Here is a 27060-nt window from a genome sequence, read left to right on the forward strand (position 1 = left end):
TTGTGCAGTGCCTTAGACCGCTGTGCTACTCAGGAGCCATGACACACATATATATATATATATATATATATTCAGAACATTAACCATGGTGTGTTCTCTTGTTTTGTACTGTTCTGTAGTTTATAACAATCGGATGACTTTGGGTGTTCCAGTAAGCAATAATTTGTTACTTTCATTAGCCTCCTTTATTCTGCATTGTAATTCGTTATGGATCCATAATGAAATAAACCTCTGCATTTTGAAAGAGTCTTTTTACCATAATGTTATTAACGAAAGCATAAAGATGTTGATGAAGAAATTCTGTACACTGCTTTATCTAACATTTTGCGGTTGCATGAGGTGGCCCACACGCACTTTAAACAAAGCTGGCAAGACATTCAATGACATCTTCAAGAGATATGCTGGACCCTACTTCAGGTGTTTTTGGGACAACATCGTGTCTATTGTCCTGCTAATAGCCCTTGTAAAAAATAAGAGTTTGAAAACATACCTTTTCCCCCTGCCACTTGCCTCTTCCACTTTTGCAGTAATGCTGCAATTAGTTGGTTGTACTTTTGGGTAGAGCAGACATTTCTAGTGATGCACCGATATGACATTTTTGGCCGAATCCGATATTTTCCTTGACAAAAATAACTGATATCGATATTAAAATATTTTGCGGCCTTTTAGTACAGTTAAATAGTTGACACACACACACACACATATATGGACGCAGTGGTCTAAGGCACTGCATCTCAGTGCAAGAGGCATCACTACAGTCCCTGATTTGAATCCAGGCTGTATCACATCCAGCCGTGATTGGGAGTCCAATAGGGCGGCGCACAATTGGCCCAGCGTCGTCCAGCTTTGGCCGGGGTAGGCCGTCATTGTAAATAAGAATTTGTTCGTAACTGACTTGCCTAGTTAAATTAAGGTTACACACACACACCACACTGACCCAAAAGTTTTTATTTTTTTAATAAATAAAAAAATGCACCCCCTTTTTCGTAGTATCCAATTGTTAGTAGTTACTGTCTTGTCTCATCGCTACAACTCCCGTACGGGCTCGGGAGAGACGAAGCTCAAGGGTCATGCATCCTCCGAAACACAACCCAACCAAGCCGCACTGCTTCTTAACACAGCGTGCATCCAACCCGGAAGCCAGCCGCAACAATGTGTCAGAGGAAACACCGTACACCTAGCGACCTGGTCAGCGTGCACTGCGCCCGGCCCGCCACAGGAGTCACTAGTGCGCGATGAGACAAGGATATCCCTACCGGCCAAACCCTCCCTAACCCGTACGACACTAGGCCAATTGTGCATCGCCCCATGGACCTCCTGGTCGCGGCCGGTTGCGACAGAGCCTGGGCTCGAACCCAGAGTCTCTGGTGGCACAGCTAGCATTGCGATGCAGTGCTTTAGACCACTGTGCAACCCAGGAGGCCATGAATATACATTTTCATTGGCATAATGTCTGTTTTTCCATTGTTATGGACCCTCACAAAACTCTTACTAAAACATTAAGAAATAAATCTTTAAGTAATAATAAAACAAATAGGGTAAGAGCAGATTACCATCCAACAAATGGATTGTAAATGGATTGTAGATTTTCACATGGTTGAAGTGGTATGGCCTTATTTCCTATACATTTTTTTTGAAACACCACCAGTCTCTTCTGATCTAGTCTCAATTATCTAGGCTTTTGAACAAGACATCTAATCTAGAAGGCAAGAGGTGAGCTTCCACATCAGGTGCTGTCTGATAACTCCACTAATCAAATCAAATTGTACTTGTCACATGCGCCGAACACAACAGGTGTAGACCTTACTGTGTAATGCTTACTTTACAAGCCCTTAACTCTATTTCTTGAACTGCATCGTTGGTTAAGAAAATATACTACCTCTAGTTTCTACCAAAAGTAAATTAACAGTCAGTCCAGCCATCCCAATGCCGGACACTTGGGAAGGGTGTGTTTTAGGCTGATTACATTGCAGACGCCTGCCATTGGTTCATGCAATACCACTTCTGCAATATAGTCTGCCTGGAACCAGACCTTGATCTTCCTGTGACCCGTCTGGGGTTAGAGGTCAGAGATGAAATTCTAGAAAGTGAAAGTCAAATGCTAATTGGCTAGATTGGAAGATTGGCTCACATTCATGATATTATTGAATTATCTTTCACCCAAACCCAGTCTTCCCCAATATACACTGGCTTATTATTTTACACAACAACGTTGCAGTACAATGTTTCAGTAGTGTAAATGCACTCCAGAGTACAGTAGGTTATTAGCAGGTGCGCTGGAGCTTCTCTACTTAAAATATGCCATATAGCAGACAAGTTACCTGTAAGGCAATTTAGGCTAAGCTAATCAGGTGAAAGTTGAAAGAGATGTTGTGGCCTTTTGTTCTTTCAGCCGAGTCTAAAAGACGTCTGACTACATGAGCAGTGTTTGTTGGCGGGGGTTACCGGCTGGTATACAAATACATGCTGACATTTACATAATTTATTCCCCTAATGCAAATATTAACTTGTCGAGTGCACTTTAATTATACAGCATTCAATCACTAATATGAAACCTCTCCATAATATGACAGAGATGGAGTTATACAGATGATTTATAGTCATTTGACATCAATCCATAAACTCTTGGGAGAAGCAATAGATTCAGTTAAACACATGCAACTGGCATAGTAGGACAGCTGGGGCAGACAGAGGACTTGTCATTTCCTGATATTCTCACAGTGTCTGTGTTCTTTTGCCAATCTTAATCTCTTATTTTTCTTGGCCAGTCTGAGATATGGCTTTTCCGTTGCAACTCTGCCTAGAAGGCCAGCATCCCGGAGTCGCCTCTTCACTGTTGACGTTGAGGCTGGTGTTTTGCGGGTACTATTTAATGAAGCTGCCAGTTGAGGATTTGTGAGGCGTTTGTTTCTAACTATGAGATTACATTAATTGCCATAAAATTCTGAAATTGTAACAGTTTACTTAAAGCCTGCAGGTATAATACATGTGTGCAGTTTAAGGCATTGTAAGACTGAACCTGAGCATGTATGAACCGCTTATAATCTGCCATTATCATCTCATAATGATGATTTGTTATTGAAGGGGTTCAAGACCTGTCCAAGGTGGATGGTTGATCTGTCTAACATGACATTAGAGTCATCTCCTAAATGGGTCTGTTGGCATATATCTGAATTTGGCAGGTGCTTGGGAGTTTGATGACTTCCCTGCAGCCCAGGATGGTAGTGCGTGCTAAGGCTTGGCAGGAGTGCACCGGCATGGTGGTGACCCTATGTCGAGTCATAGTTGTCAATTGTTGCAGTGCATATGGGAATGAGTAGATTGCGGAGAGTGTAGCTAACAGCCAAGAAACATGGTGGAAGTTTTTAAGAATATAAAACGTGTGGATAGAAGTTACCTTTCGTCACCTAAATTAGAAGCTCTATAAACACTTCATGTCATTCTACCGAAAGTGGGAGAGTTGATCTGTTTGTACAGCTTTGATCATTTAACACCTTTATGGAACAATATTGCTCTGCAGATGAGCAGCTTAGTCTACAGTCTAAAAATAGACAGCATTAGCTAGGGAAAGTGGTCAAACGGATGGCAGCAGTAGACGAGAGATCAGATACTCACGTCCTGGTCTTGGTGAATCCCATGGACAGCAGCACGTCCAGACTGGCCCCAATGTTTCGAAGTGCCCGGTCGGTTCTGGCACTGCCTCTGTGGGGTGACTTTGGTGTAAAGATGTTCTTTAGCTGCCATCTTAACCCTCTTACCATTACATTGGTATTTCAGTCCTCGGTTCCACTTAGGCTACACCTTCCTAATCGGCCCTACAAAACGTAACAGTGAATACAATGCACGGTTTTGTTTGCAAGTGTGCCTTTCAATGATCAAGATCTAGGACAAACCGATTATTGTGAATGACAGATAATCATCTGGTGTGTGTGTGCGTGTACGGATGCTACAAGAAGAATGTAAGATGAAAATGTTAACATCAACAAATAACATTTTATTATTAAATAATATTATGCACAGTCAATATATGGAAAGCGCAATTTTATTACAAAATGAGTCCTTCAGAGACAATGTCCTCCATGTAAGCATTATGCTAATCTACAAATTAAGTAACGTGTCAATCTTAAAATTCTCAAAAATATACCAGTCAAAAGTTGACAACTATTCATTCCAAGGTTTTTCTTTATTTTTTTTTTACTATTTTCTACATTGTAGAATAATAGTGAAGACAACTATCAAATAACACATATGGAATCATGTAGTAACCAAATAAGTGCTAGATTTCAAATTCTTCAAAGTACCCTTTGCACACGATTGGCATTCTCTCAACCAGATTCATGAGTTGGTCACCTGGAAGGCATTTCACTTCATTTTTAACCTTGTTAAAAATTAATTTGTGGAATTTCTTTCCTTAATTAATGCATTAGAGCCAATCAGTTGTGTTGTGACAAGGTAGGGGTGGTATACAGACGATAGCCCTATTTGGTAAAAGACCAAGTCCATATTATGGCAAGAACAGCTCAAATAAGCAGAGAAACAACAGTCCATCATTCCATTAAGACATGAAAGTAATTCAATGCGGAATAAGAAAGTTTCTTCAAGTGCAGTCGCAAAAACCATCACTATGATGAAACTGGCTGCTGCAGAGGATAAGTTAGTGTTACCAGCCTCAGAAATTGCAGTCCAAATAAATACTTCAAAGCTCAAGTAACAAACACATCTCATCAGAGGAAAATCAGGCCTTCATGGTTGATTTGCTGCAAAGAACACCAAAAGAAAGAAGAAGAGACTTGATTGGGCAAAGAAACACGAGCAATGGACATTTGGTCTGATGAGTCCAAATTTGAGATATTTTTTCCAACCACTTTATCTTTGTGAGATGCAGCGTAGGTGAACAAATGATCTCCACATGTGTGGTTCCCACCGTTGTGATGGTGCTTTGCTGGTGACACTGTGATTTATTTCGAATTCAAGGCACACTTAACAAGCATGGCTACCATAGCATTCTGCAGCCATACGCCAACCCATCTGGTTTGCGCTTAGTGGGACTATCATTGTTTTTCAACAGGACAATGACCCATCACACCTCCAGGCTGTTTAAGGGCTCTTGACCAAGAAGGAGAGTGATGAGTGCTGCATCAGATGACCTGGCCTCCACAATCACCCGACTTTAACCCAATTGAGATGGTTTGGGATGAGTTGGACCGCAGAGTGAAGGAAAAGCCGCCAACAAGTGCTCAGTATATGTGGGAACTCCTTCAAGACTGTTGGAAAAGCACTCCAGGTGAAGCTGGTTGAGAGAATGCCAAGCGTGTGCAAGGCTGTCATCAAGGCAAAGGGTGGCTACTTTGAAGAATCTCAATTATAAATTATATTTAGATTTGTTTAACATTTTTTTGGTTACTACATGATTCCATGTGTTATTTCATAGTTTTGATGTCATCACTATTACTCTACAATGTAGAAAACAGTCAAAATAAAGAAAAACCCTTGAATGAGTGGTGTCCAGACTTTTGACTGGTACTGTATATTGCTTAAACTTGACTCGAATTCATCACCTTGTGTGTTTTTTCTGTGAGCACAATATCATTTCTCAAACTTACAAAGAAAGAGACCATGTGCAGCTCAACAAGCCTGGTTGCCAGTCTGTTCCTGGTGTCTTGACAACTCCTCATGAGTTGTCATGACAGCACAAACAGATCTGGGACTAGCAACATTTACAACAAGCAGATGCAATAACACAATGGAGTTTGATTCTAATACTAACACAATGCCAAACAAATATCTGTATCTATCGTAAACAAAACATTTCACATTACAACTCACTGAAAGCATGGATTTAAAGTAGACGTAACACACAAGGCATGTGTACCACAACTGCACCAAATACCCTACACAATGCACTACTGTATGAGCCCTGGTCCAAAGTAGCACACTCTGTAGGGAATATTTTGCAATTTGGAAAAAGCCATAAAAGAAAACAAGGCATGTAGTAATAGGATTAGAAAATGAATGGCCAGTGTTCTTTAAGATTTCATAAATTCATTTCCAGTCCCCCCCCCCCCCCATTACATTTCCTTGAATGCAAGATTTATTTCACAGAACGGAGGCACTTGAAAAATATGAAGTATAAGCGGAAGTATTTTTACAAATCTATACAGTCACCACAAAACAGTAGTTGTAGGTAACTGCCAGTTAGAGAAATATTCAAAAATTCATGTTGTTTTTTTAGAAACATATGGAATAAAAATGTTAAAAATCAAACCACACCAATTCACACCTATCCACAGTGAGCAGGTATAAGGGGCAGTGGTATTGTCATATATAGGCTATGTCCCAATTATCTCTTCTACCCCCAAAGTGTGCACTTGTTCACTTCCCTTCGCTGATTTGAAAGAAAATGACTGGTATAAGAAATACGGTGGAAACACCCACTAACCCATGCCTCCAACAACCCAATGCTTTGAGATGTGTAGGTAGGAGTGAATGACAGCACACTTCAGGAGAAAGGGGAGATGTTATTGGGACGCACCCATAGTCACTAGTTGCTGTAGACTCCTGGGTATATCCGGGACATGTGTTGCACACCCTGGCTATACCACGAAAGAAGACTTCTGTCTGAATTCCCCCTGAAACAGACACAGAAGATTGCGGTTACGAAACGAGGCTACACCTTTTCACTGAAATACAAAAGATGAAAAGGACAGCAACAATTAACTCTTTAGGAGATGGTACTGCATGTGGTCCTCTGTAACTCAGTTGATAGATCATGGAGCTTGCAACGGCAGGATAATGGGTTTCATTCACGAAAAACACCCATAAGTAACATTTCTGCACACATGACTAAGTCACTTTGGATAAAATAATCTGCTGAATGCCATATATTACACATTACAGGAAAGGGAACTCAGTAAAAATAATTTCCCTGACAACCAAACCATATAATACACTACGATCACAATAATGATCTAGGGATGCAAAGGGCTTTGTTTATCGAAAATGGAATTTCCCTATGAGAGCAAACCCGAGAGGAGAACTAAGCATACACAAATGATTTTCTGCAGCGGAGAGTTCCTCCTAAATAGACAAATACTATTGTCTGTTCTTTTCAATAACATTTTCTGTTTGCGAAAACCATACAAACATAAGATGGAAGAAATACTCCTGAAATGAAAAGGCCAAAAAAACAAAAGCTTCAGACTTGTAACAAGTGGGAAAATACAGATGAAACTAACATCTTCTTCATCGCCGGACTCCGATGTTGGCTGGTAGACCACTGAGGGTTTGGGTTTGCTGCAAGAGAAACAACATATGAAGCCAGCAGAAACATCTGTATATCTATCAACTTCTTTACAGTGTACCATACTGTTGTATTATCAACTGTTTGGAAGATGTGCAAGGAAATGTTATCATAAAACGTGGATGCAAACTGTACACATAACACAATTGAAAAACCTCCAAACTAGTGTAAGCCCTCAACTCTGGCACTGTAAAACCAATCTGCTAAATCATGCATTAACAAGAAGATATCGCAGATAGAAAGTAATCAGTTACCTTTCACTCTTTTCTGTAAGGGCAAAAGAAAAACAATGTATAAATAGTGAGACAAATGTGACATTTGAAGGTTAGAGACATTATGAACTGCAAGTTATCAGTCCCTGATCTGGCCCTGTATTTATAGTGTCTTAAAGTAGGAGTATAGATCACGGATCAGGTTCCCTCTGTCCATGTTATATTGTTATTTAACTAGGCAAGTCAGTTCTTATTTACGATGACGGCCTGCCAAAAAGGCAAAAAAGGCGTCCTGCGGGGACGGGGCCTGGGATTTTAAAAAACAATATAAGACAAAAACACACATCACAACGAGACAACACTACATAAAGAGACCAAAGACAACAACATAGCAAGGCAGCAACACATGACAACACAGCATGGTAGCAACACAACATGACAACATGGTAGCAGCACAAAACATGGTACAAACACTATTGGACACAGTGAACAGCACAAAGGTCAAGAAGGTAGATACAAGAATACATCACACAAAGCAGCTACAACTGGCAGTAAGAGTGTCCATGATTGAGTCTTTGAATGAAGAGACCGCGATAAAACTGTCCAGTTTGAGTGTTTGTTGCAGCTCGTTCCAGTTGCTAGCGGCAGCGAACTGAAAAGAGGAGCAACCCAGGGATGTGTGCTTTGGGGACCTTTAACAGAATGTGACTGGCAGAACGGGTGTTGTATGTGGAGGATGAGGGCTGCAGTAGATATCTCAAATAGGGGGGAGTGAGGCCTAAGAGGGTTTTATACATAAGCATCAATCAATGGGTATTGCGACGGGTATACTGAGATGACCAGTTTACAGAGGAGTATAGAGTGCAGTGATGTGTCCTATAAGGAGCCTTGGTGGCAAATCTGATGGCCGAATGGTAAAGAACGTCTAGCCGCTCGAGAGCACCCTTACCTGCCGATCTATAAATTATGTCTCAGTAATCTAGCATGAGTAGGACTGTCATCTGAATCAGGGTTAGTTTGGCAGCTGGGGTGAAAGAGAAGTGATTACAATAGAGGAAATCAAGTCTGGATTTAACTTTAGCCTGTAGCTTTGATATGTGCTGAGAGGAGGACTCCCAAGTACTTGTATTAGGTGACTACCTCAAGCTCTAAACCCTCAGCGGTAGTAATAACACGTGTGGGAAGAGGGGCATTCTTCTTACCAAACCACATGACCTTTGTTTTGGAGGTCTGCAGAACAAGGTTAAGGGTAGAGAAAGCTTGGACACTAAGAAAGCTTTGTTGTAGAGCATTCAACACAAAATCCGGAGAGGGGCCAGCTGAGTATAAGACTGTATCATCTGCATATAAATGGATGAGAGAGCTTCATACTGCCTGAGCTATGTTGTTGATGTAAATTGAGAAGAGCGTGGGGCCTAGAATTGAGTCTTGGGGTACTCCCTTGGTGACAAGCAGTGACTGAGACAGCAGATTGTCTGACTTTGTCTGACTTTATACACTGCACTCTTTGAGAGAGATATTTAGCAAACCAGGCCAAAGTCCCCTCAGAGACACCAATACTCCTTAGCCGACCCACAGGAATGGAATGGTCTACCGTATCAAAACCTTTGGCAAAGTCAATAAAAATAGCAGCACAGTATTGCTTAGAATCAAGGGCAATGGTGACATCATTGAGGACCTATAAGGACACAGTGACACATCCATAACCTGAGCGGAAACCAGATTGCATACCAGAGAGAATACCATAGACATCAAGAAAGCCAGTCAGTTGATTATTGACACGTTTTTCAAACACTTGATAAACAGGGCAAAATAGAAATAAGCTTACAACCGTTAGGATCAGCTTGATCTAATTCATTATCATCTAAAAGGCCAATTGGATTCTAGATCAGCATTCCTACAAGACACTTTCTTAATACAGGATGAGGAGTCCTTAGGGTGAATAGGGGATATAAACTCACTGGGCATGTATCCTTTGCGGTGGGCGTACCACAATCCGAAGCACAGCAGGGCCAGGGCCAGGAGAGCCACGATCACCCCAGCAACAATACCTCCAGTGTTGATGTTGCCTAGAGAGAGAGAGAGAGAGAGAGAGAGAGAGAGCATTATAGAAAGTGGGAGGGAAATGAGATGTGTTACACTGGCTCACATTTCTAAACGACAAAGTCAAAATGGGAGAGTGAAATAGTTTCAATATCTCAGGTTCAGTTGAACACTATGGTCCTCGTGTGGAAAAGCAATATGTGAGTTCTGTATGCAATAAAGAAAAGAGCAAACAATACATCTAGACCAAACCGCTGTTGAAAAAAGGCTTTAAAAATACATTTGATGGATTTGATTGATGAAAACAGTGTGTGTAACAACTAGCACCAGCACCAACTAGCACTGTTTATGATTTCAAAAGGTTGTTTGGCAACATCACTACCAGCCCCACCCAGCATGGCAACATTTGAGATTTACAGGTCACGTGTGAATCTGCTGCAGCAGCAGGGCTCCACACTAACATTTCCCCCACTATCCTGGCAGTCCCGGAAATAGAACCCACTATCCTGGCAGTCCCGGAAATAGACCCCACTGTCCCGGGAATAGAACCCACTGTCCCGGGAATAGAACCCACTGTCCTGGCAGTCCCGGGAATAGACCCCACTGTCCCGGGAATAGAGCCCACAGTTTTGGTGCGACTAAATTATGAGCATGTGGCACCAACTGAAAAACTGGCACCACCAATTATGAGCATGTGGCACCAACTGAAAAACCAGCCCATGATTTGGTCACAGCCCAAAAAAATGGTGGGGTCGCGAGCATGGCTCCGTTGGTAGAGCATGGCTCTTGTAATGCAAGGATAGTGGGTTCGATTCCCGGGACTATCCATAAGTAAAATGTATACACTCATGACTAAGTCGCTTTGAATAAGAGCATCTGCTAAATGACGTTTAACATCCTCCTCATTATCATCATATCAAGTCATACAGAGTTCTTCATTAAAAAGTGTAATAGACTACGGAAATGGTATTCAAGAAATAAGTTATTTTTTCATATTTGAATGTGCAACCTAATCCAGTGATGGGGGGTAGAAAAAGAAAAGAAAACAGTCAGTATCTGGTGTGGCCACCAGCTGCAATAAGTACTGCAGTGCATCTCCTCCTCATGGACTGCACCAGATTTGCCAGTTCTTGCTGTGAGATGTTACCCCACTTTTCCACCAAGGCACCTGTAAAGTTCCCAGACATTTCTAGCCCTCACCCTCCGATCCAACAGGTCCCAGACGTGCTCAATGGGATTGAGATCCGGGCTCTTCGCTGGCCATAGCAGAACTGACATTCCTGTCCTGCAGAAAATCACGCACAGAACGAGCTGTACGGCTGGTGGCATGGTTATGCTGGACGGTCATGTCAGAATGAGACTGCAGGAAGGGTACCACAGGATGTCTTCCCTTGAGATTGCCTGCAAGCTCAGTCCGATGATGCTGTGACACACCGCCCCAGACCATGACGGACCCTCCACCTCCAAATCGATCCCGCTCCAGAGTACAGGCCTCAATGTAACACTCATTCCATTGACAATAAACGCAACTCCGACCATCACCCCTGGTGAGACAAAACCGCAACTCGTCAGTAAAGAGCACTTTTTACCAGTCCTGTCTGGTTCACTGACAGTGGGTTTGTGCCTATAGGCGACGTTGTTGCCGGTGATGTCTGGTGAGGACCTGCCTTACAACAGGCCCACAAACCCTCAGTCCAGCCTCTCTCAGCTTATTGCGGACAGTCTGAGCACTGATGGAGGAATTGTGCATTCCTGGTGTAACTCGGGCAGTTGTTGTTGCCATCCTGTACCTGTCCAGCAGGTGAGATGTTTGGATGTACCGATCCTGTGCAGGTGTTGTTACACGTGGTCTGCCACTGCGAGGACGATCAACTGTCCGTCCTGTCTCCCTGTAGCTCTGTCTTAGACGTCTCATTGTACGGACATTGCAATTTATTGCCCTGCCTACATCTGCAGTCCTCATGCCTCCTTGTAGCATGTCCAAGGCACATTCACACAGATTAGCAGGGACCCTGGGCATCTTTCTTTTGGTGTTTTTCAGTCAGTAGAAGTTTTCATAACTGTGACCTTAATTGCCAACCGCCTGTAAACTGTTAGTGTCTTAACGACCGTTCCACAGGTGCATGTTCATTAATTGTTTATGGTTTATTGAACAAGCATGGGAAACAGTGTTTAAACCCTTTACAATGAAGATCTGGGAAGTTATTTGGATTTTTACAAATTATCTTTGAAAGACATGGTCCTGAAAAAGGGACGGTTCTTTTTTAGCTGAGTTTATAATGCCAACTGCTAGTAGCCATGTATTAATCTAACAGTAAAATGTAATGTCCCAAAAAACCTTGCAGTTGTAGCCTACCGCCCCAATGAGGCCTATGCGCTCCCAATGGCATATTCACATTTTGCATGCTCCGTATCGCAAAGGCATATAAAATATCTTGTTTGCAAAATAGTTAGAGCTCAAAATTGAGTGTTGAGAAATAAACAAAAGTATACCTACAGAAACCGGAGAACCTCCTCACTCCAACCATGACAGCTGTGTTTTCCAAGCAACTGGATATTCAAATGTTATTCAAATCAGGACACTTTTTTCCCCCCGGGAAAGGGGAGAGAGTGGCTCACGTGACACACCATGCCACATCGAAACAGGTACAGGGTCAGGCAGGCTTTTATTACAGGAATCATGAGGATAATGTACTATACTGTTTGACCAAATCATGGTTTTAGAAAAAGGACGTTTTGAGTGAAGTGACCATGTAGAATGTGCAGCTCACACCGATGTGACCAATACAAATATTCCCTCGCACAGCCAAGTCAAAGGGTGTCAAAATGCGACTAAACGGTCGCAGTCTGGAGACCTGAACAGGCCGGAGGATTAAACGGCCCGTTTCTGAATGTAAAATGCACCCAGTCAATTGAGATGCGTCCAGCCAATGCGCCGAAGAAGGGGAGAAACCTAACGCTGGTCAATCTTTGAACGGTTTAGGCTAGAGACAAGCGGTTATCTCTGATGTAATGGTGCAAACACTGCTTGCTTTTCTTTTCTCTCTCTCTCTATAGGGCACTCAGAAACAGTGGTACTGTGAAGCCTAATCATTAAAACAATTATATCTGGTCGATTTGTTTTCTAGGAGCTAAACATTCCAAGCCGCACAGTAAAATATTTAGGAGCATATGCGACCGGTCGCACTTTAGAGCCTTGCCTATGACCTATATTTCAGTGTGCAGGAAACACTTTCCTTTATCGCCTTCCTATATATATATTTTTTTTATTTGTCAGTGAGCTTTCAACCATAGTGTTTTACATCGAGTTGATGGCCCAATAAGTTAGTTGAACAATTCTTTTAATTTTGGTAAAATGTTTAATTCTTATCCCCGGTTTAGCCCAGGCTAGTCTGCAATGGGCTTTTCCCCCATAGAAAGCAAAGGGCACTTACGGACTTCCATCCTCACAGCTTGACAACGTTGAACAGGGCCGGCATCGTTCATAGCTTCACAGCTGTAGTCTCCTGTATCTATCACCAAAGTAGAGGGAAACTCCTGCAGCAGAGATATGGAGATGTTTACAAATCACTGATTTAAAATACAAGGTGAACAACTGAAATGAGAGAGAGAGAGAGAGAGAGAGAGAGAGAGAGAGAGAGAGGTGAAGTTGCCAAACAGTACTGTTGTGTTAAGGGCATTCGCATGCTTCCCAGCCAAAACAGTTCGTAACAGTTTGTGCATATGACAACATTTTGGTCTTCGGCAAGTTGTTTTCTTTTTCTTGGTTGTTTGTTCGCACAACATTTTTTCTCTAGGCAAGCCAAAGTCCTCAGCTAAAGCCCTCAGCTAAAGCCAACAGCCAAAGTCCTCAGCTAAAGCCCTCAGCTAAAGCCAACAGCCAAAGTCCTCAGCCAAAGTCCTCAGCCAAAGTCCTCAGCCAAAGTCCTCAGCCAAAGTCCTCAGCCAAAGTCCTCAGCTAAAGCCCTCAGCTAAAGTCCTCAGCCAAAGCCCTCAGCCAAAGTCCTCAGCCAAAGTCCTCAGCCAAAGTCCTCAGCCAAAGTCCTCAGCCAAAGTCCTCAGCCAAAGTCAACAGCCAAAGTCAACAGCCAAAGTCAACTCCCCTTCGTCGGTGATTGGTCAACAGTAGAGATTCTTCAATTAAGTGTTTTGTTGTCATTCAACGAAATAATAAATCCACATTTCTTTACTACTGCACCAAAAATATTAACAAGATGTAAAAATCGCACGACTAAGATCTCCTCGCCAAAAACGTCCAAATTAATGACAGATGTCTTGAGTTATCAGATTAAATTTGACTATTTTGAGGCGTCTCATGATGGAAAAACTACTATTGCCGCTTTTTAAAATGTTTTTCAAGCAAAGGTTTTTTAAGGGAGTATGCAAGCACACTTGTTAGTTTCGCCTAGCTGAGTTTGGCTAGGCGCTAGCCGAACTGAAGCATGATGACTCCTTTAGCCTGCCGAGTTGACCATTCAGCACAAACACATCTGGGACCTGGGTTGTACTAATTAGGCTCCTCCCCCAAAATATATTGTTTTTGTTGTCCATTGCAAAATGGTTTGCTACAGTGTGCCCTAATGAATATGATCCAGGTGAGGTGTATTCGGCACCACTGACCAGGTTGCCATTGAGAGGATCGATCTTGTAGGTGTAGTTCTTGAAGGCAGGGAACTGGCTGGGGTTCTCAGGAAGAGGGGTCTTGTCCTTATACCACTTGTAGGTGGGGGAAGGAGACCCCTCTGCATCATGACAGGACAGTAGCACGCGATGCCCCGTCGTCACAGAGGTAGGGATCTTACACATGGGCACGGATGGTGGTACTGCAGGAGGATGTAAGAGAGGTAGTGAGAGGCAGCAGAGAGTGAGAGCAGAGAGGCACTAACCTGTTTTAGTGACTCACCAACCAGCTAGTTGCTGTTCTTATGGTCTGTGTGTTTTTATTGTGTATTTATATTGGCCGGTGCAATCATCAATTAATAAAGTACTCTCTTTTATTTGATCAAATAATATTTACATCTTATGGCCGTGGTATCACGAATCAATTCACTCATATTGTCATAGCATCGTGGCAACATGAAATGGTTTCTCAGTTTCTCACACTGGGATGAATGCAGTCCCACAAATAATCCTTCAAAAGCAGTGTCTAGCTCTGTTGTATAACAATAATAATTATAAACTGGGTGGTCCTAGCCCTGAATGCTAATTGGCTGAAAGCCATGATATATCAGACTGTTTACCATTGGTATGACAAAACATTGATTTACTGCTCTAATTATGTTGGTAACTAGTTTATAATAGCAATAAGGCACCTCAGCAGTTTGTGATATATGGCCAATATAACACGGCTAAGGGCTGTGTCCAGGCACTCCGCCTTGCATCGTATGTAAGAACAGCCCATTGCCGTGGTATATTGGCCATATACCACACCCCCTCAGGCCTTATTGGTTAATTAACCGGAAATTATAGATTTGTTGCGCAACAGTTAGATGATAAGACTCTCCTTACCCAAAACAGTGAGATTCACGTTGACATCCCCAACATACTGTTTGTTCGACACCTCACATTGATACTGCCCGTTATCTTTGCGCGTCACCTTGCTGAACCTCAGCATCCCATCAAACTTGGTGACACGGCCCTCATAAAGTGCTGAGAGAGAGAGAGCAAGAAAATCAAGCGATTAAAATGTCATTATTATGGCAGGTAACTCATTTGTGAAGAAGTATATCTAGCCCTAATGGTAGAAAAATGCAGAAGCAATCCCGACACAAATACAAGAAGTCATATGTCATGCATTTCTTTGGAATCAAGTCTGAACAGTTTGTGTACTTACTGGTGGGTTTCCCATCGAAAATGACATAGGTCGTAGAACCCTTCATGTCCCTAAACTTCCACTCCACTCTGGCATCTGCCCCAAAGTCAGCCGAGGGAGTACAGTAAAGATCAGCCCCTGTAGAGATGAGATCGATCATTAGAACTACATTGCTTGGGGATAAATATGAAAAATAGCATATAATAAATACAATAGATTTTCTAAAGTACATTATTCCTTGCTTGTAACACACACACACAATGACAGGTGAAAGCTCTTGTTTATTTTAGAAACTGCCCATTTAGAGCTCATTTCCCTTCTCCAGGACTTACCCTCATTCTCTTTAGCCCTCACATTTGGATTTTTGGTTGTAACCATGAAGGCCTCTACACCTGGGGAAAGGGAGAGAAAAGTAAAGCGAGCAGTCAGGGAAATGAAGGAGATGACATTGCATCTTTGGAATTCAAAACACCACGTGCTCCAGTCTTACCACCACAACAGAAACACACACCTTCAGAGATGACCGGTTTAGTTTCTGCTGAACTTAGGAAGAACCTTTTAATGACCCGCCCCTATCGCATTTTAAAGCCCTAAGAGCATGTCTGGTGCTCTGCCAACCAATGGCTTGAAGCCTACAGCGTGTGGACTGACTGCTGACAAATTCTGGTAAATGTGACTCACTCCTCTGTAGTGAACCAGAAACCTAATTGTTCCATATGGTTTGCGTAATATAAAGAATTTGATGTATAGCATTTGCTTACCTTTACTCAAGTATAACAACTGTGTAGTTGTTCTACCACTGTACTTAAGTATATTTAAAACCAGATACTTCTACTCAAGTAGTATTTAGCTGGGTGACTTTCCACCAGAATAGAAAGTGCCTTTACTTTTACTCAACAGATTTTATTTTAGGGGAGTTAGTGACTGAACAACAAAGAAATAAGAGAGTTTAGTTTGCCCATTTAGAGAAATGGTTTAGTCAGATAAAACCCATTGATCGATTTCCTTGTTACGTGAGTATCGGGGGTGGGAAGGCAGAGCTTCCAAGGTGAGACATTAACCACACAGATAACAGGTGGAAAGTAGTGGCCCTTGTGTTGATGTCTGGAAGGTTTAAAGGCCTTCTACACCAGTCAAATGTTTAGCTCAACTCTTGAAACTAAGATTATAAATCAGTGTTTTTGTCAGCACAAAGGCTGCCCAATAGTTCAGCGTGGCCCATAAGTGTCTTGTTAAAGGACCATATCACTAGGCCGACTTGACTCACAGCGGACTACAGCTTGAAAGTAGCTACACATTCTAACCGAGATGTAAACGCTTCCATACAGCGTTACACCGTCGCTAGTGGAAAACCCGATACGTTTAGTTCTCGATTCGGAAGAATCTTGTCTCTTATAAATGACCGTGTCCAGTTACAGGTGGTACTCCAAAAAAACAGAGAATATTTAGAAAGATAAATGGCGATTCCACACCAGCGGAGGAAGAAACTATTTTTGGCATCTCAGGTTGCCAGAACAATTTTCACCTAGAGACTTAAATTGGGAGTAAGGCTGTTTGACGTGCTTTTTACATTTGTATCACAATCATGATGAAAGTGGGCATTTTAGGCCATTTTTAGACCTACACCTGCCTACTGTAAGACTTGATGATCTGTGAACCATACATGATACAGACAACATCATGGTGTCATTATATTCCTTATAGTGTGTTCTAACATATGGAATATGCATAGATTCTGAAATACAAACACGGACATTAATTTACTCAACATAAAAAAATATTAACATGAATCTCAAAAGTATCCTTTTTTTTTTTTTTTGGTTCATTTTAAGACCTATACTTGTCCAAACAATATAAGTACATAACATTTCCAGAGTGGGCTCTCTGCTAATTCGGAAGTTTGAATCAATATCAGGAGCACCACCAACAGAATGAATGGCAAATGGATTCAAGGCGAACTCCCATTGCTGGTGATTTGCTGTATGTGCAATCCTAAAGGAGGGCTGTGATTGATTAATTACCTAGAATGTCAATTTCTATGTACAAAATGTGTAATATCATTAAAAGTACCACTACTCTGGAAATTGTACACGTTTGAAAAGTATATTGTTCCCTGTCAACTCTGCTTTCAAGTTAGCTACACATTGTAATGGTGCAATGAAAATGCTTCCATACAGCCGTTACAACTGCTAGCGGAAAGCCCCGGCAGCAAGATTATATTGGACAAATTCAGGTAGGTCCCTCCCCATTTTGTTTAGTTTGCTTCTATTTGGTTCTTAAAAATGGGAAAAGGGTTGCAAGACATAATGAATGAACGGGCGCACACACACACACACAACCTGGTGATTACTGGAAGTGATTAGGAAGAGCATGTTGTGCAATCTATATATATGGTTTGATGTTGTTTTTAAGTGAATTTCAAGGACATTCTAAACTACCTACATTCCCAACATGTTCATATCGCCGAGATCCTACTGTGAAATCAGGCAATTTCTCAACTCAATTCTCCTCCCCTTCCATCCCCCCACAGGCCCAGGAAGAGGTCCAGCCTCGTCCCACCCCTGGTATCTCTCTGACCCAGAGCCACTCCACCCAGACCAAACAGTCCTCCCAGCAGGTCAGCAGTGGAGAATAACACACAGTTATTCTGCTAGGATATGACAGAGATTCACCATAGAGAGAGGGGAAGAATTACGGTCAGTTTCAACTCAGATGAATGGGTTGTTTCCTATACCGATATAATCAACAAATTAGTTTAAAAATGTATGAAGCCCTATTATGGCTCTGACATTGACTTCAAGCAGGTCAACATGTTTATTCAGTGATAACACTGAAATGTGGCAGAGAGGAGTGGCCGAGACCGAGACGCACAGCAGTGTAGGCACAAATTGAGGTTACAAGACGTGTCCCCCTAAGGAATGACAATCACGAATGTCATTCATAACACTGATGTTTTGTAAGTGATGTCTCTTTGCATTTATCAAATGGCATGTTATGGATGATGGAATTATTTTAAAGTGGAGTAGTCTAATAGTTGGAATACTAACTGAAGTCTGGACACTGACTGTACACCTCACATGTAGCCTATTAGAATATTAACTCCTGCAGAATTAAGTAGTCCTCGCAGTAAAATGATAGATCAAATGGTAATTTTGTCACTGGAACATGAAATGTGATTCATTTCTTTCAGCAGCTTTGAGAATAAGGACGCGCACTTAGGGACTGTGTCGTGTAGCATAGATGTGCAATTTCTTTCAGTGACAAAAGCTGACAGTATTTCATTTTTAACCACATAAAATATGTATCCAAGACAAAACACGTTGGATCATTTTCACAGATTTTAATTTCCTTGAAACCGGTCCCCAAACATCCTCGCTCTGTGAGAGAAGGAGACATTTTGTCAACTAGACTGTTGATGCCTTGATCACGATTTTTTTAATACTCATTTTCTCCCCAATTTCCTGGTATCCAATTGGTAGTTACAGTCTCATCGCTGCAACTTCCAGACGGACTCGGGAGAGGCGAAGGTTGAGAGCCGTGCGTCCTCCGAAACACGACCCAACCAAGCCGCACTGCTTCTTGACACATTGCCCACTTAAACCGGAAACCAGCCATATCAATGCGTGGGGAGGAAACACCGTGCACCTGGCGACAGTGTCAGCGTGCACTGTGCCCGGCCCGCCACAGGAGTCGCTAGCGTTCGATGGGACAAGGACATCCCTGCCGGCCAAACCCTCCCCTAACCCGTACGACGCTGGGCCAATTGTGCGCCGCCCCATGAATCTCCCGGTCGCGGCCGGCTGCGACAGAGCCCGGACTCCAACCAAGAATCTCTAGTGGCACAGCTAGCACTGCCTTAGTCCACTGCACCACTCGGGAGGCCCTGCATTGATCATTCTATTGGTTTATTACATTCTGGTGAGCAAGGCTTTATTTAGTATTCTAGAAGAGCTTCAAGTAATGACAGAAGAGAAGCTGCATGCATTCTAATTATAGACAAGTTGACGAACAAAGCCTACCAAATGTCAAAGTATAAGCAGAAAAAAAATCTAAACAAGGCTGAAAATAATTTGTTCCCCCCCACACCGTGTCAATAAAATCTTCCTGCTGTCCCTGAGTAATGTGCCTACATGAGCCTTCTGAAGTCATTGTTTTACAATCAGATGAAAACATCATGACTGGTTGTGTTTATGCCACATTAAAAAAAAGATAGGCACATACATTTTAAAAGTTAGATGACATCTGCATTATTAGGCCCACAGAGATCACATTAAATTATTAGGTATTCTATATGTAATTATATGCTTAGGCCCCAAAAAGTATTTAAAAAAGCATGTGCAGGTCCCTGTATCTGGAAGAAATTAAATCTACTTTCATCCCCGAGTACTGTTTGGCGTAGCAGAAAATTTGTGACCAACCTTAACTAGACGATACTTCCTCAATTTCCGACTTGGAAGACAACCAATGTCTTCTAAAATGTCCATGTCTAGTCGCAGGGGGTTTGTTTGAACTTAGAAAATGCTCAGTTAATAACTTAAAATGTTTTGCTCCCCTGATGTAATCCAACAATGTGTACGCCGACACCTTGTCCATTTCAGACCTTCTCTCATTGATTGAGACAGGTCAGGGTCATGACATGCAGCACTTTGGGGTGGGCACCCACCGGTCTCAATCAATGAGGGGATTCAAATCATCTAAGCGTTGTTTTGCACAGGGTGAAAGTTGATTGCATTCGTTTTGGAACAGGGCTGCCTCCCGGGCGTGAGCCAGGTGCCCCGTTCAAATCCCACGGTAAAGATGGTTCAAAACAAAAGGGAAATAATAAACATGAGGAGTAATGAGTAGGATACTGTGTTTTCACATGAAAAAGTGATTGCTTTTGATAAACACTTCATCTGCCTTCCCAGTGAAAACTAGCTTGACAATTCCAACATACAGTGCCTTCAGAAAGTATTCAGGCCCCTTGACTTATTACAATTCTTTTTTAGGTTATAGCCTTATTCAAAAGTTGATAGTCCCCCCCATCAAACACACACAATAAAAAACACTGAAATATCACATTTACATAAGTATTCAGACCTTTTACTCAGTACCTTTTGGCAAACTCCAAGCGGGCTGTTATGTGCCTTTTACTGAGGAGTGGCTCCCATCTGGCCACTACCATAAAGGCCTGATTGGTGGAGTGCTGCAGAGATGGTTGTCCTTCTGGAAGGTTATCCCATCTCCACAGAGGGACTCTAGAGCTCTGTCAGAGCGACCGTCAGGGTCTTGGTCATCTCCCTGACCAAGGTCCTTCTCCCCCGATTTCTCAGTTTGGCCGGGCGGCCAGCTCTAGGAAGAGTCTTGGTGGTTCAAAACTTCTTCCATTTAAGAATGATGGAGGCCACTGGGTTCTTGGGGACCTTCAATGCTGCATAAATGCCTTGGTACCCTTCACCAGATCTGGGACTGGACACAATCCCGTTTCGGAGCTCTACGGACAATTCCTTTGACCTCATGGCTTGGTTTTTGCTCTGACATGTACTGTCAACTGAGGGACCTTATATAGACAGGTGTGTGCCTTTACAAATCATGTCCTATCAATAGAATTTACCACAGGTGGACTCCAATCAAGTTGCAGAAACATCTCAAAGATGATCAATGGAAACAGGGTGCACCTGAGCTCAATTTCATGTCTCATAGGAAAGGTTCTAAATAATTACGTAAATAATATTTTTTGTTTTTAATACATTTTGCAAAAAATTCTAAAAACCTGTTTTGCTTTTTCATTATAGGGTATCGTGTGTAGATTGCTGTTTTATTTTTTTTTAAACCCATTTTAGAATAAGGCTCTAACGTAACAAAATGTGGAAAAGGTCAAGGTCTGAATACTTTCTGAAAGCAATGTATTTTACAGAAAAGAGATGTTTCCGGAAGATGCATCATGTTAACAACATGACCGATCATCACAGATTACTGTTCGATTTGAGAAGGGCGCTCCTCTCTCACCACATCATGGGCCATGGACCGGTGCCTTGAAATAGTCAAGATGGCGTACACATTGTCAGATTACTTCATGGAGCGAAGAAAAATACTACATTTAATTTTCTAAATTCAAATTAACCACACCGCAACTAGACGTTGGACGTTTAGAAGACATTGGTGGTCTTTCGAGTCAGGAAGTATTGTCAAAATAAGGTTTGGTTGGAAATTCTCTGTGCTATGCCAAACCTATCTAATAACGCCCCTCAGCCAGCTGCAACAGAGTATTTTTTTTACGTCTATTTATTTAACTAGGCAAGTCAGTTAAAAGAACAAATTCTTATTTACATTGACGGCCTCCCCGGACCAAACATTAACCCGGAGGACCCTGGGCCAATTGTGCACCGCCCTATGGGACTCTCAATCACAGACAGTTGTGATACAGCTTGGAATCAAACCAGGGTTTGTAGTTACACCTCTAGCACTGGGTCGCAGTGCCTTCGACCACTGTGATACAGCCTGGTATCAATTCAGGGTCTGTAGTGACACCTGTAGTGACGAGATGCAGAGCCTTAAGACTTCACTTGAGAGCCCACCTAGTAATGGTCTGACATGGTTATATTTTTAATAGCTAGTCAGATGTATGTGAATCATTGTAGATCTATTGTTTCTCTAGTTTTTAAGAACTGTGTACAAAGACTTAGCCAAGGCAAGCCCCTACTGATCCCAGGTCTGTTAATTATGTTGTTTTCTTATTTTGGGTTGGGTAAACTGATCTATGACCTGTGCCTACCTGTGGGCCTAAAGTGAAAGTTTAGAAGATATACAGCAATCAGGTGCATATCTTACTAATACAATAAACGCTACATTGAAACGTAGAATAGTATAAACGTAGGGCTAGTTTAACGTCATGAGGAGTTTAGATCGACAGAAGGAGCACTCACCTGTTGCATGAAAGAATAGAAACACCGAAACCAAGCCGCTGATAAACATGTTGGCCCCAACACCTGAAGCCTTTGTTTGAAAAGCCAGCGATGTGTCCGATTTCGGTAATAAAAAAACTATTCGATTATTTCAGCAATCAAAGTGCAATTCAGTAATTGTTGACACGTTGGCCCACTCGGTTTGAAATATATTCTTTCGACGAACAAGAACCCTACGCCCTTCCGCACCGACCGACTGCTCCTGTAGAAAAGTATGATAGGTATTCCGTCGAAACTGTGACGCAACCCATTACCTACGTGACGTATGTCAATATAAAGCAGTCTATTGGTTTATTTCAATAACCGGTTTCACTTGATTAGTATTTTACAGTATATTCTTTATAGTGACATACAGTATTTGAAGTATTAGCCTATGTAAACGCCTATGTGGTATTTAAAACGAAAATCTCAATCAGCACAGCTGAATACAAGGTACATAGTCCACTCATGATAGTGAGATTGTAAATAATGTTAGTTGTTTTCATTTTCAGTGTAGAAGATTTACAGTGTCCCTCTGTAAATGAGCACATATCTCTTTCACATGAATGTAATAGAAATTACAACAAATTAACCTATAACACAAAATAATATTAGATGCTGAGGGTGATATTAACTTCATATAAAAGTTTGTCAAATTTTGGAAATATGATGGAATCAAAAAAACAAAACTTAGAATACACAAAGAACCATCATATTCATTATTTGCTCAGTGACTCCAATAACAACTGATACAGGACACCAATGACAGTCAGCTGTTAGCAGAGGTGAAAAAGTCAGCCAACAGACAAGGTGTTCGGCTTAGTTTTGCATTTAAATAAGCCTTTCCATAATAGTTTTTACTTCTAAGATAAAAGGCACCACCTTTTATTCAAAATAATATGTCTGCAGCAAGTGAGTGTACATACACTCAGTGGTCAGTTTATTAGGTACCCCCTTCTAGTATCGTGTCTGACCCCCCTTTGCCTCCAGAAAAGCCTGAATTCTTTGCGCATGGAAACATTGGTATTAAGAGACCTAACGTTTGCCAGGAAAACAATCCCCACAATAGTTGTCATAACAATAACGAGGCTATATACAGGGGATACCGATACCGAGTCAATGTGCAGGGTACAGGTTAGTCGAGGTAATTTGTAAAGTGACTATGCATAGATAATAAACAGAGAGTAGCAGCAGTATAAAAAAAGAAAGAAAACAGGCGGTAATTATTTAGGCAGGTTACCTTCGCTTCGTTTGATACAGATCTGCATTACAAACTCGGTCAGTGAAAGATTGAAAATGTCAGTGATGACACTTGCCAGTTGGTCCATGCATGCTTTGAGTACACGTCATGGTAATCCGTCTGGCCCCGCAGCTTTATGAATGTTGACCTGTTTAAAGTTCTTGCTTACATCGGCTACGGAGAGCACAGTTGTCCGGAACAGCTGGTGCTCTCATGCATGCTTCAGTGTTTCTTGCCTTGAAGCGAGCATAAAGGGCATTTAGCTCATCTGTAAGGCTCGTGTCACTGGTTAGCTCGCAGCTGGGTTTCCCTTTGTTGTCTGTAATAGTTTTCAAGCCCTGCCACATCTGACGAGCGTCGGAGCCGGTGTAGTATGATTTCAATCTTCGCCCTGTATTGACACTTTGCCTGTTTGATGGTTCGTCTGAGGAAGTAGCGGGATTTCTTATACGCGTCCGGATTAGTGTCCCGCTCCTTGAAAGCGGCAGCTCTAGCCTTTAGCTCTTTGAAGATGTTTCCTGTAATCCATGGCTTCTGGTTGGGATATGTACCTACAGTCACTGTGGTGACGACGTCGTCAATGCACTTATCAATGAAGCTGATGACTGAGGTGCCATACTCCTCAATGCCATTGGATGAGTCACAGAACATATTCCAGTCTGTGCTAACATAACAGTCCTGTAGCTTAGCATCCGCGTCATCTGGCCACTTCCATATTGAGCGTGTCACTGGTAATACCTGCTTTAGGTTTTGCTTGAAAGCTGGAATCAGGAGGATAGAATTATGTTCAGATTTTCCAAATGGAGGTGAGGAAGAGCTTTGTATGCTTCTCTGAGTGTGGACTAAAGGGGGTCTAGAGTTGTTTTCCTTCTGGTTGCACATGTGACATGCTGGTAGAAATTTGGTCAAATGGATTTCAGTTTGCCTGCATTAAAGTCCCCGGCCACTAGGAGCGCGCTTCTGGATGAGCATTTTCTTGTTTGCTTATGGCCTTATAGTTGTAATGGTAAATAAAAGGCTACAAATAATATACAGTGGGACAAAAATGTATTTAGTCAGCCACCAATTGTGCAAGTTCTCCCACTTAAAAAAATGAGAGAGGCCTGTAATTTTCATCATAGGTACACTTCAACTATGACAGACAAAATTAGAAAAGAAATCCAGAAAATCACATTGTTGGATTGTTGGATTTTTCCCACCATAATTTGCAAATAAATTCATAAAAAATCCTGACTAAATACTTTTTTGCCCCACTGTAGATGAGAACTCTGTTGGTAGATAGTGTGGTCTACAGCTTATTCTACCTCAGGCGAGCAAAACCTTGAGACGTCTTTAATATTAGAAATAGAGCACCAGTTGTTATTGACAAATACACACACATCTTACCAGACGCAGCTTCTCTGTCCTGCCGATGCACGGAATACCCAGCCAGCTCTATAGTATATCCGTGTCGTCGTTCATCCATGACTCGGTGAAACACAAGATATGACAGTTTTTAATTATTAATGTCCCTGTTGGTAGGATAGTCTTAATAATCATAGATCAATCATTTTATATTCCAGTGATTGCACGTTGGCCAATAGTACAGATGGTAGTGGAAGTTTCCTCACTCACCTACAAATTCTCAGAAGGAGACGCGTTCTGTCTCCTAGAGATGAACGTACTTTGGTGCGAAAAGTGCAAATCAATCCCAGAACAACAGCAAAGGACCTTGTGAAGATGTTGGAGGAAACAGGTACAAAAGTATCTATATCCACAGTAAAAAGAGTCCTATATCGACATAACCTGAAAGTCCGCTCAGCAAGGGAGAAGCCACTGCCCCCGAAACTGCCATATAATAGCCAGACTACAGTTTGCAACTGCACATGGGGACAAAGATGGTACTTTTTGGAGAAATGTCCTCTGGTCTGATGAAACAAAAATAGAACTGTTTGGTCATAATGACCATTGTTATGTTTGGATGAAAAAGGGGGCGGCTTGCAAGCTAAAGAACACCATCCCAACCGTGAAGCACGAGGGTGGCAGCATCATGTTGTGGGGGTGCTTTGCTGCAGGAGGGACTGGTGCACTTCACAAAATAGATGGCATCATAGACATTTCATTTCTTTCCTTTTTTTCATCTCTTTTCCCCACCAACCTGAAAAACCGAAGAGGGGACAATAGACAACATCCTTGCTGTTTGCCCTGATCAATAATCTGTTCCCTAATCAATTCGCCTATTTGGTGAGCTATTATTATTTAAAAAAATTACAATCTAGCTAACTTTAATAACGTTATACTATGTCCCCTTTGTTAGTAAGTGCAATTAAATGTTTTTTTTTACTAGAACTCAATGATAGAGACTAGACTAAACTAGATTAGATTACATTCATTGGTTGGATTGATTGATTGGGTTGTTTGATTTATTGACTCATTGATTGATTTGTTTTGCTTTCCCAGTACTACACCCAAACCACCACACAGAGAGAGTCAGCCCCAGTATAGTGCTCCTCGAGCAGTTTAGGGGTTCAATGTGGACAACAGCAGGTGGCAGCATCTAGCAGCAAACCTGGTGAGCAGATCACATTTCATTAGATATCTTTTCTATCCAGTTTCTCAAATGGAAAGTAGGCTGGAGGAGAGAAATGGAGAGGGAGATAGTGTGAATAAAAGAGTTTGAATACAGAAATGCATGAAAACACAGTGAATGTTCTCCTTAAACAGCATGAGAAGATACAACAAGAGGAAGAGAAGGTCAAAATAAAATGGATGAAGGACTGAAGAAGACGGCAAGAATAAAATAAAATAACATTTTATTTAAGTGAATCTGGCAAGTCAGTTATATAGAATGACGGGATAACTGCCTTGCTCAGGGGCAGAAGGACAGATTTTCACCTTGTCAGCTCGGGGATTCGATCTAGCAACCTTTCGGTTACCAGCACCAAAGCTCAGGAGAGATGATTAAAAAGGAAGAGAAGGAAATGGACATGATGAAAATAGATGTGGAAGAGAAGGCAAAGGATGAGGTAGAGTGAAAGAATAGTTGGGGGACTTGAAGGAGAAGGCGAATTGGAGAAAAGAGGGAAAAGAGGAGGAAAGAAGTGGAGAGAAAAGAGAGAGGAGTTTGAGAAGAGGAAGGAGGTGGAGCATGTGAAGTTGCATATGGAGGAGAAGATGAAGATGGAGGTAAGGAGGGGGATGTCAGACATGGAGAAACAGAAAGAGGAGGCGGTGAAGTTTAATATGGAGGAGTAGAAAATGGTGGTAAGGAGGGGGGATGTCAGACATGGAGAAACAGAAAGAGGAGGCGGTGAAGTTGAATATGGAGGAGTAGAAAATGGAGGTAAGGAGGGGGATGTCAGACATGGAGAAACAGAAAGAGGAGGCGGTGAAGTTGAATATGGAGGAGTAGAAAATGGAGTTAAAGAGAGTGATGACAGAGATGGAGGAGAAAAAAAGGAGGTGGATCAGTTGAAGGAGGCAATAGAGGAGAAATAGGAGAAGATGGAGAGTGTGAGCGAGTAAGAGATAAACAACAGAAACGTAATTGG

At 42.0% G+C, this 27060-nt stretch overlaps 1 protein-coding gene across 1 annotated transcript; it reads right to left on the reverse strand.

Moving 5' to 3' along the window:
* Positions 1-3973: 3973 nt before the first annotated feature.
* Positions 3974-22546, reverse strand: LOC115134611 (junctional adhesion molecule A-like). Its single transcript, XM_029668780.2, has 10 exons — positions 22273-22546; positions 15700-15759; positions 15389-15505; positions 15064-15204; positions 14176-14378; positions 12990-13092; positions 9474-9581; positions 7555-7567; positions 7236-7293; positions 3974-6629 (listed from the first exon to the last, which is right to left on the reverse strand). Exons 1-10 carry the CDS (start codon positions 22319-22321, stop codon positions 6594-6596), a joined length of 888 nt encoding a protein of 295 aa, XP_029524640.1. The 5' UTR covers positions 22322-22546; the 3' UTR covers positions 3974-6593.
* Between the last annotated feature and the right edge of the window lie 4514 nt (positions 22547-27060).

The sequence above is a fragment of the Oncorhynchus nerka genome, linkage group LG9a (genome assembly GCF_034236695.1).
Source record: "Oncorhynchus nerka isolate Pitt River linkage group LG9a, Oner_Uvic_2.0, whole genome shotgun sequence".
Lineage (NCBI taxonomy): Eukaryota > Metazoa > Chordata > Actinopteri > Salmoniformes > Salmonidae > Oncorhynchus > Oncorhynchus nerka.

Excerpts from the sequence above, each read along its gene's own strand:
- LOC115134611 (XM_029668780.2), bottom strand. The coding sequence starts at position 22,321 with ATGTTTATCAGCGGCTTGGTTTCGGTGTTTCTATTCTTTCATGCAACA. Across the intron at positions 15,506-15,699 it reads GAGGGCTAAAGAGAATGAGG|GGGCTGATCTTTACTGTACT; the intron begins GTAAGTCCTGGA and ends TCATCTCTACAG. Across the intron at positions 15,205-15,388 it reads TTTCGATGGGAAACCCACCA|CACTTTATGAGGGCCGTGTC; the intron begins GTAAGTACACAA and ends TCTCTCTCTCAG.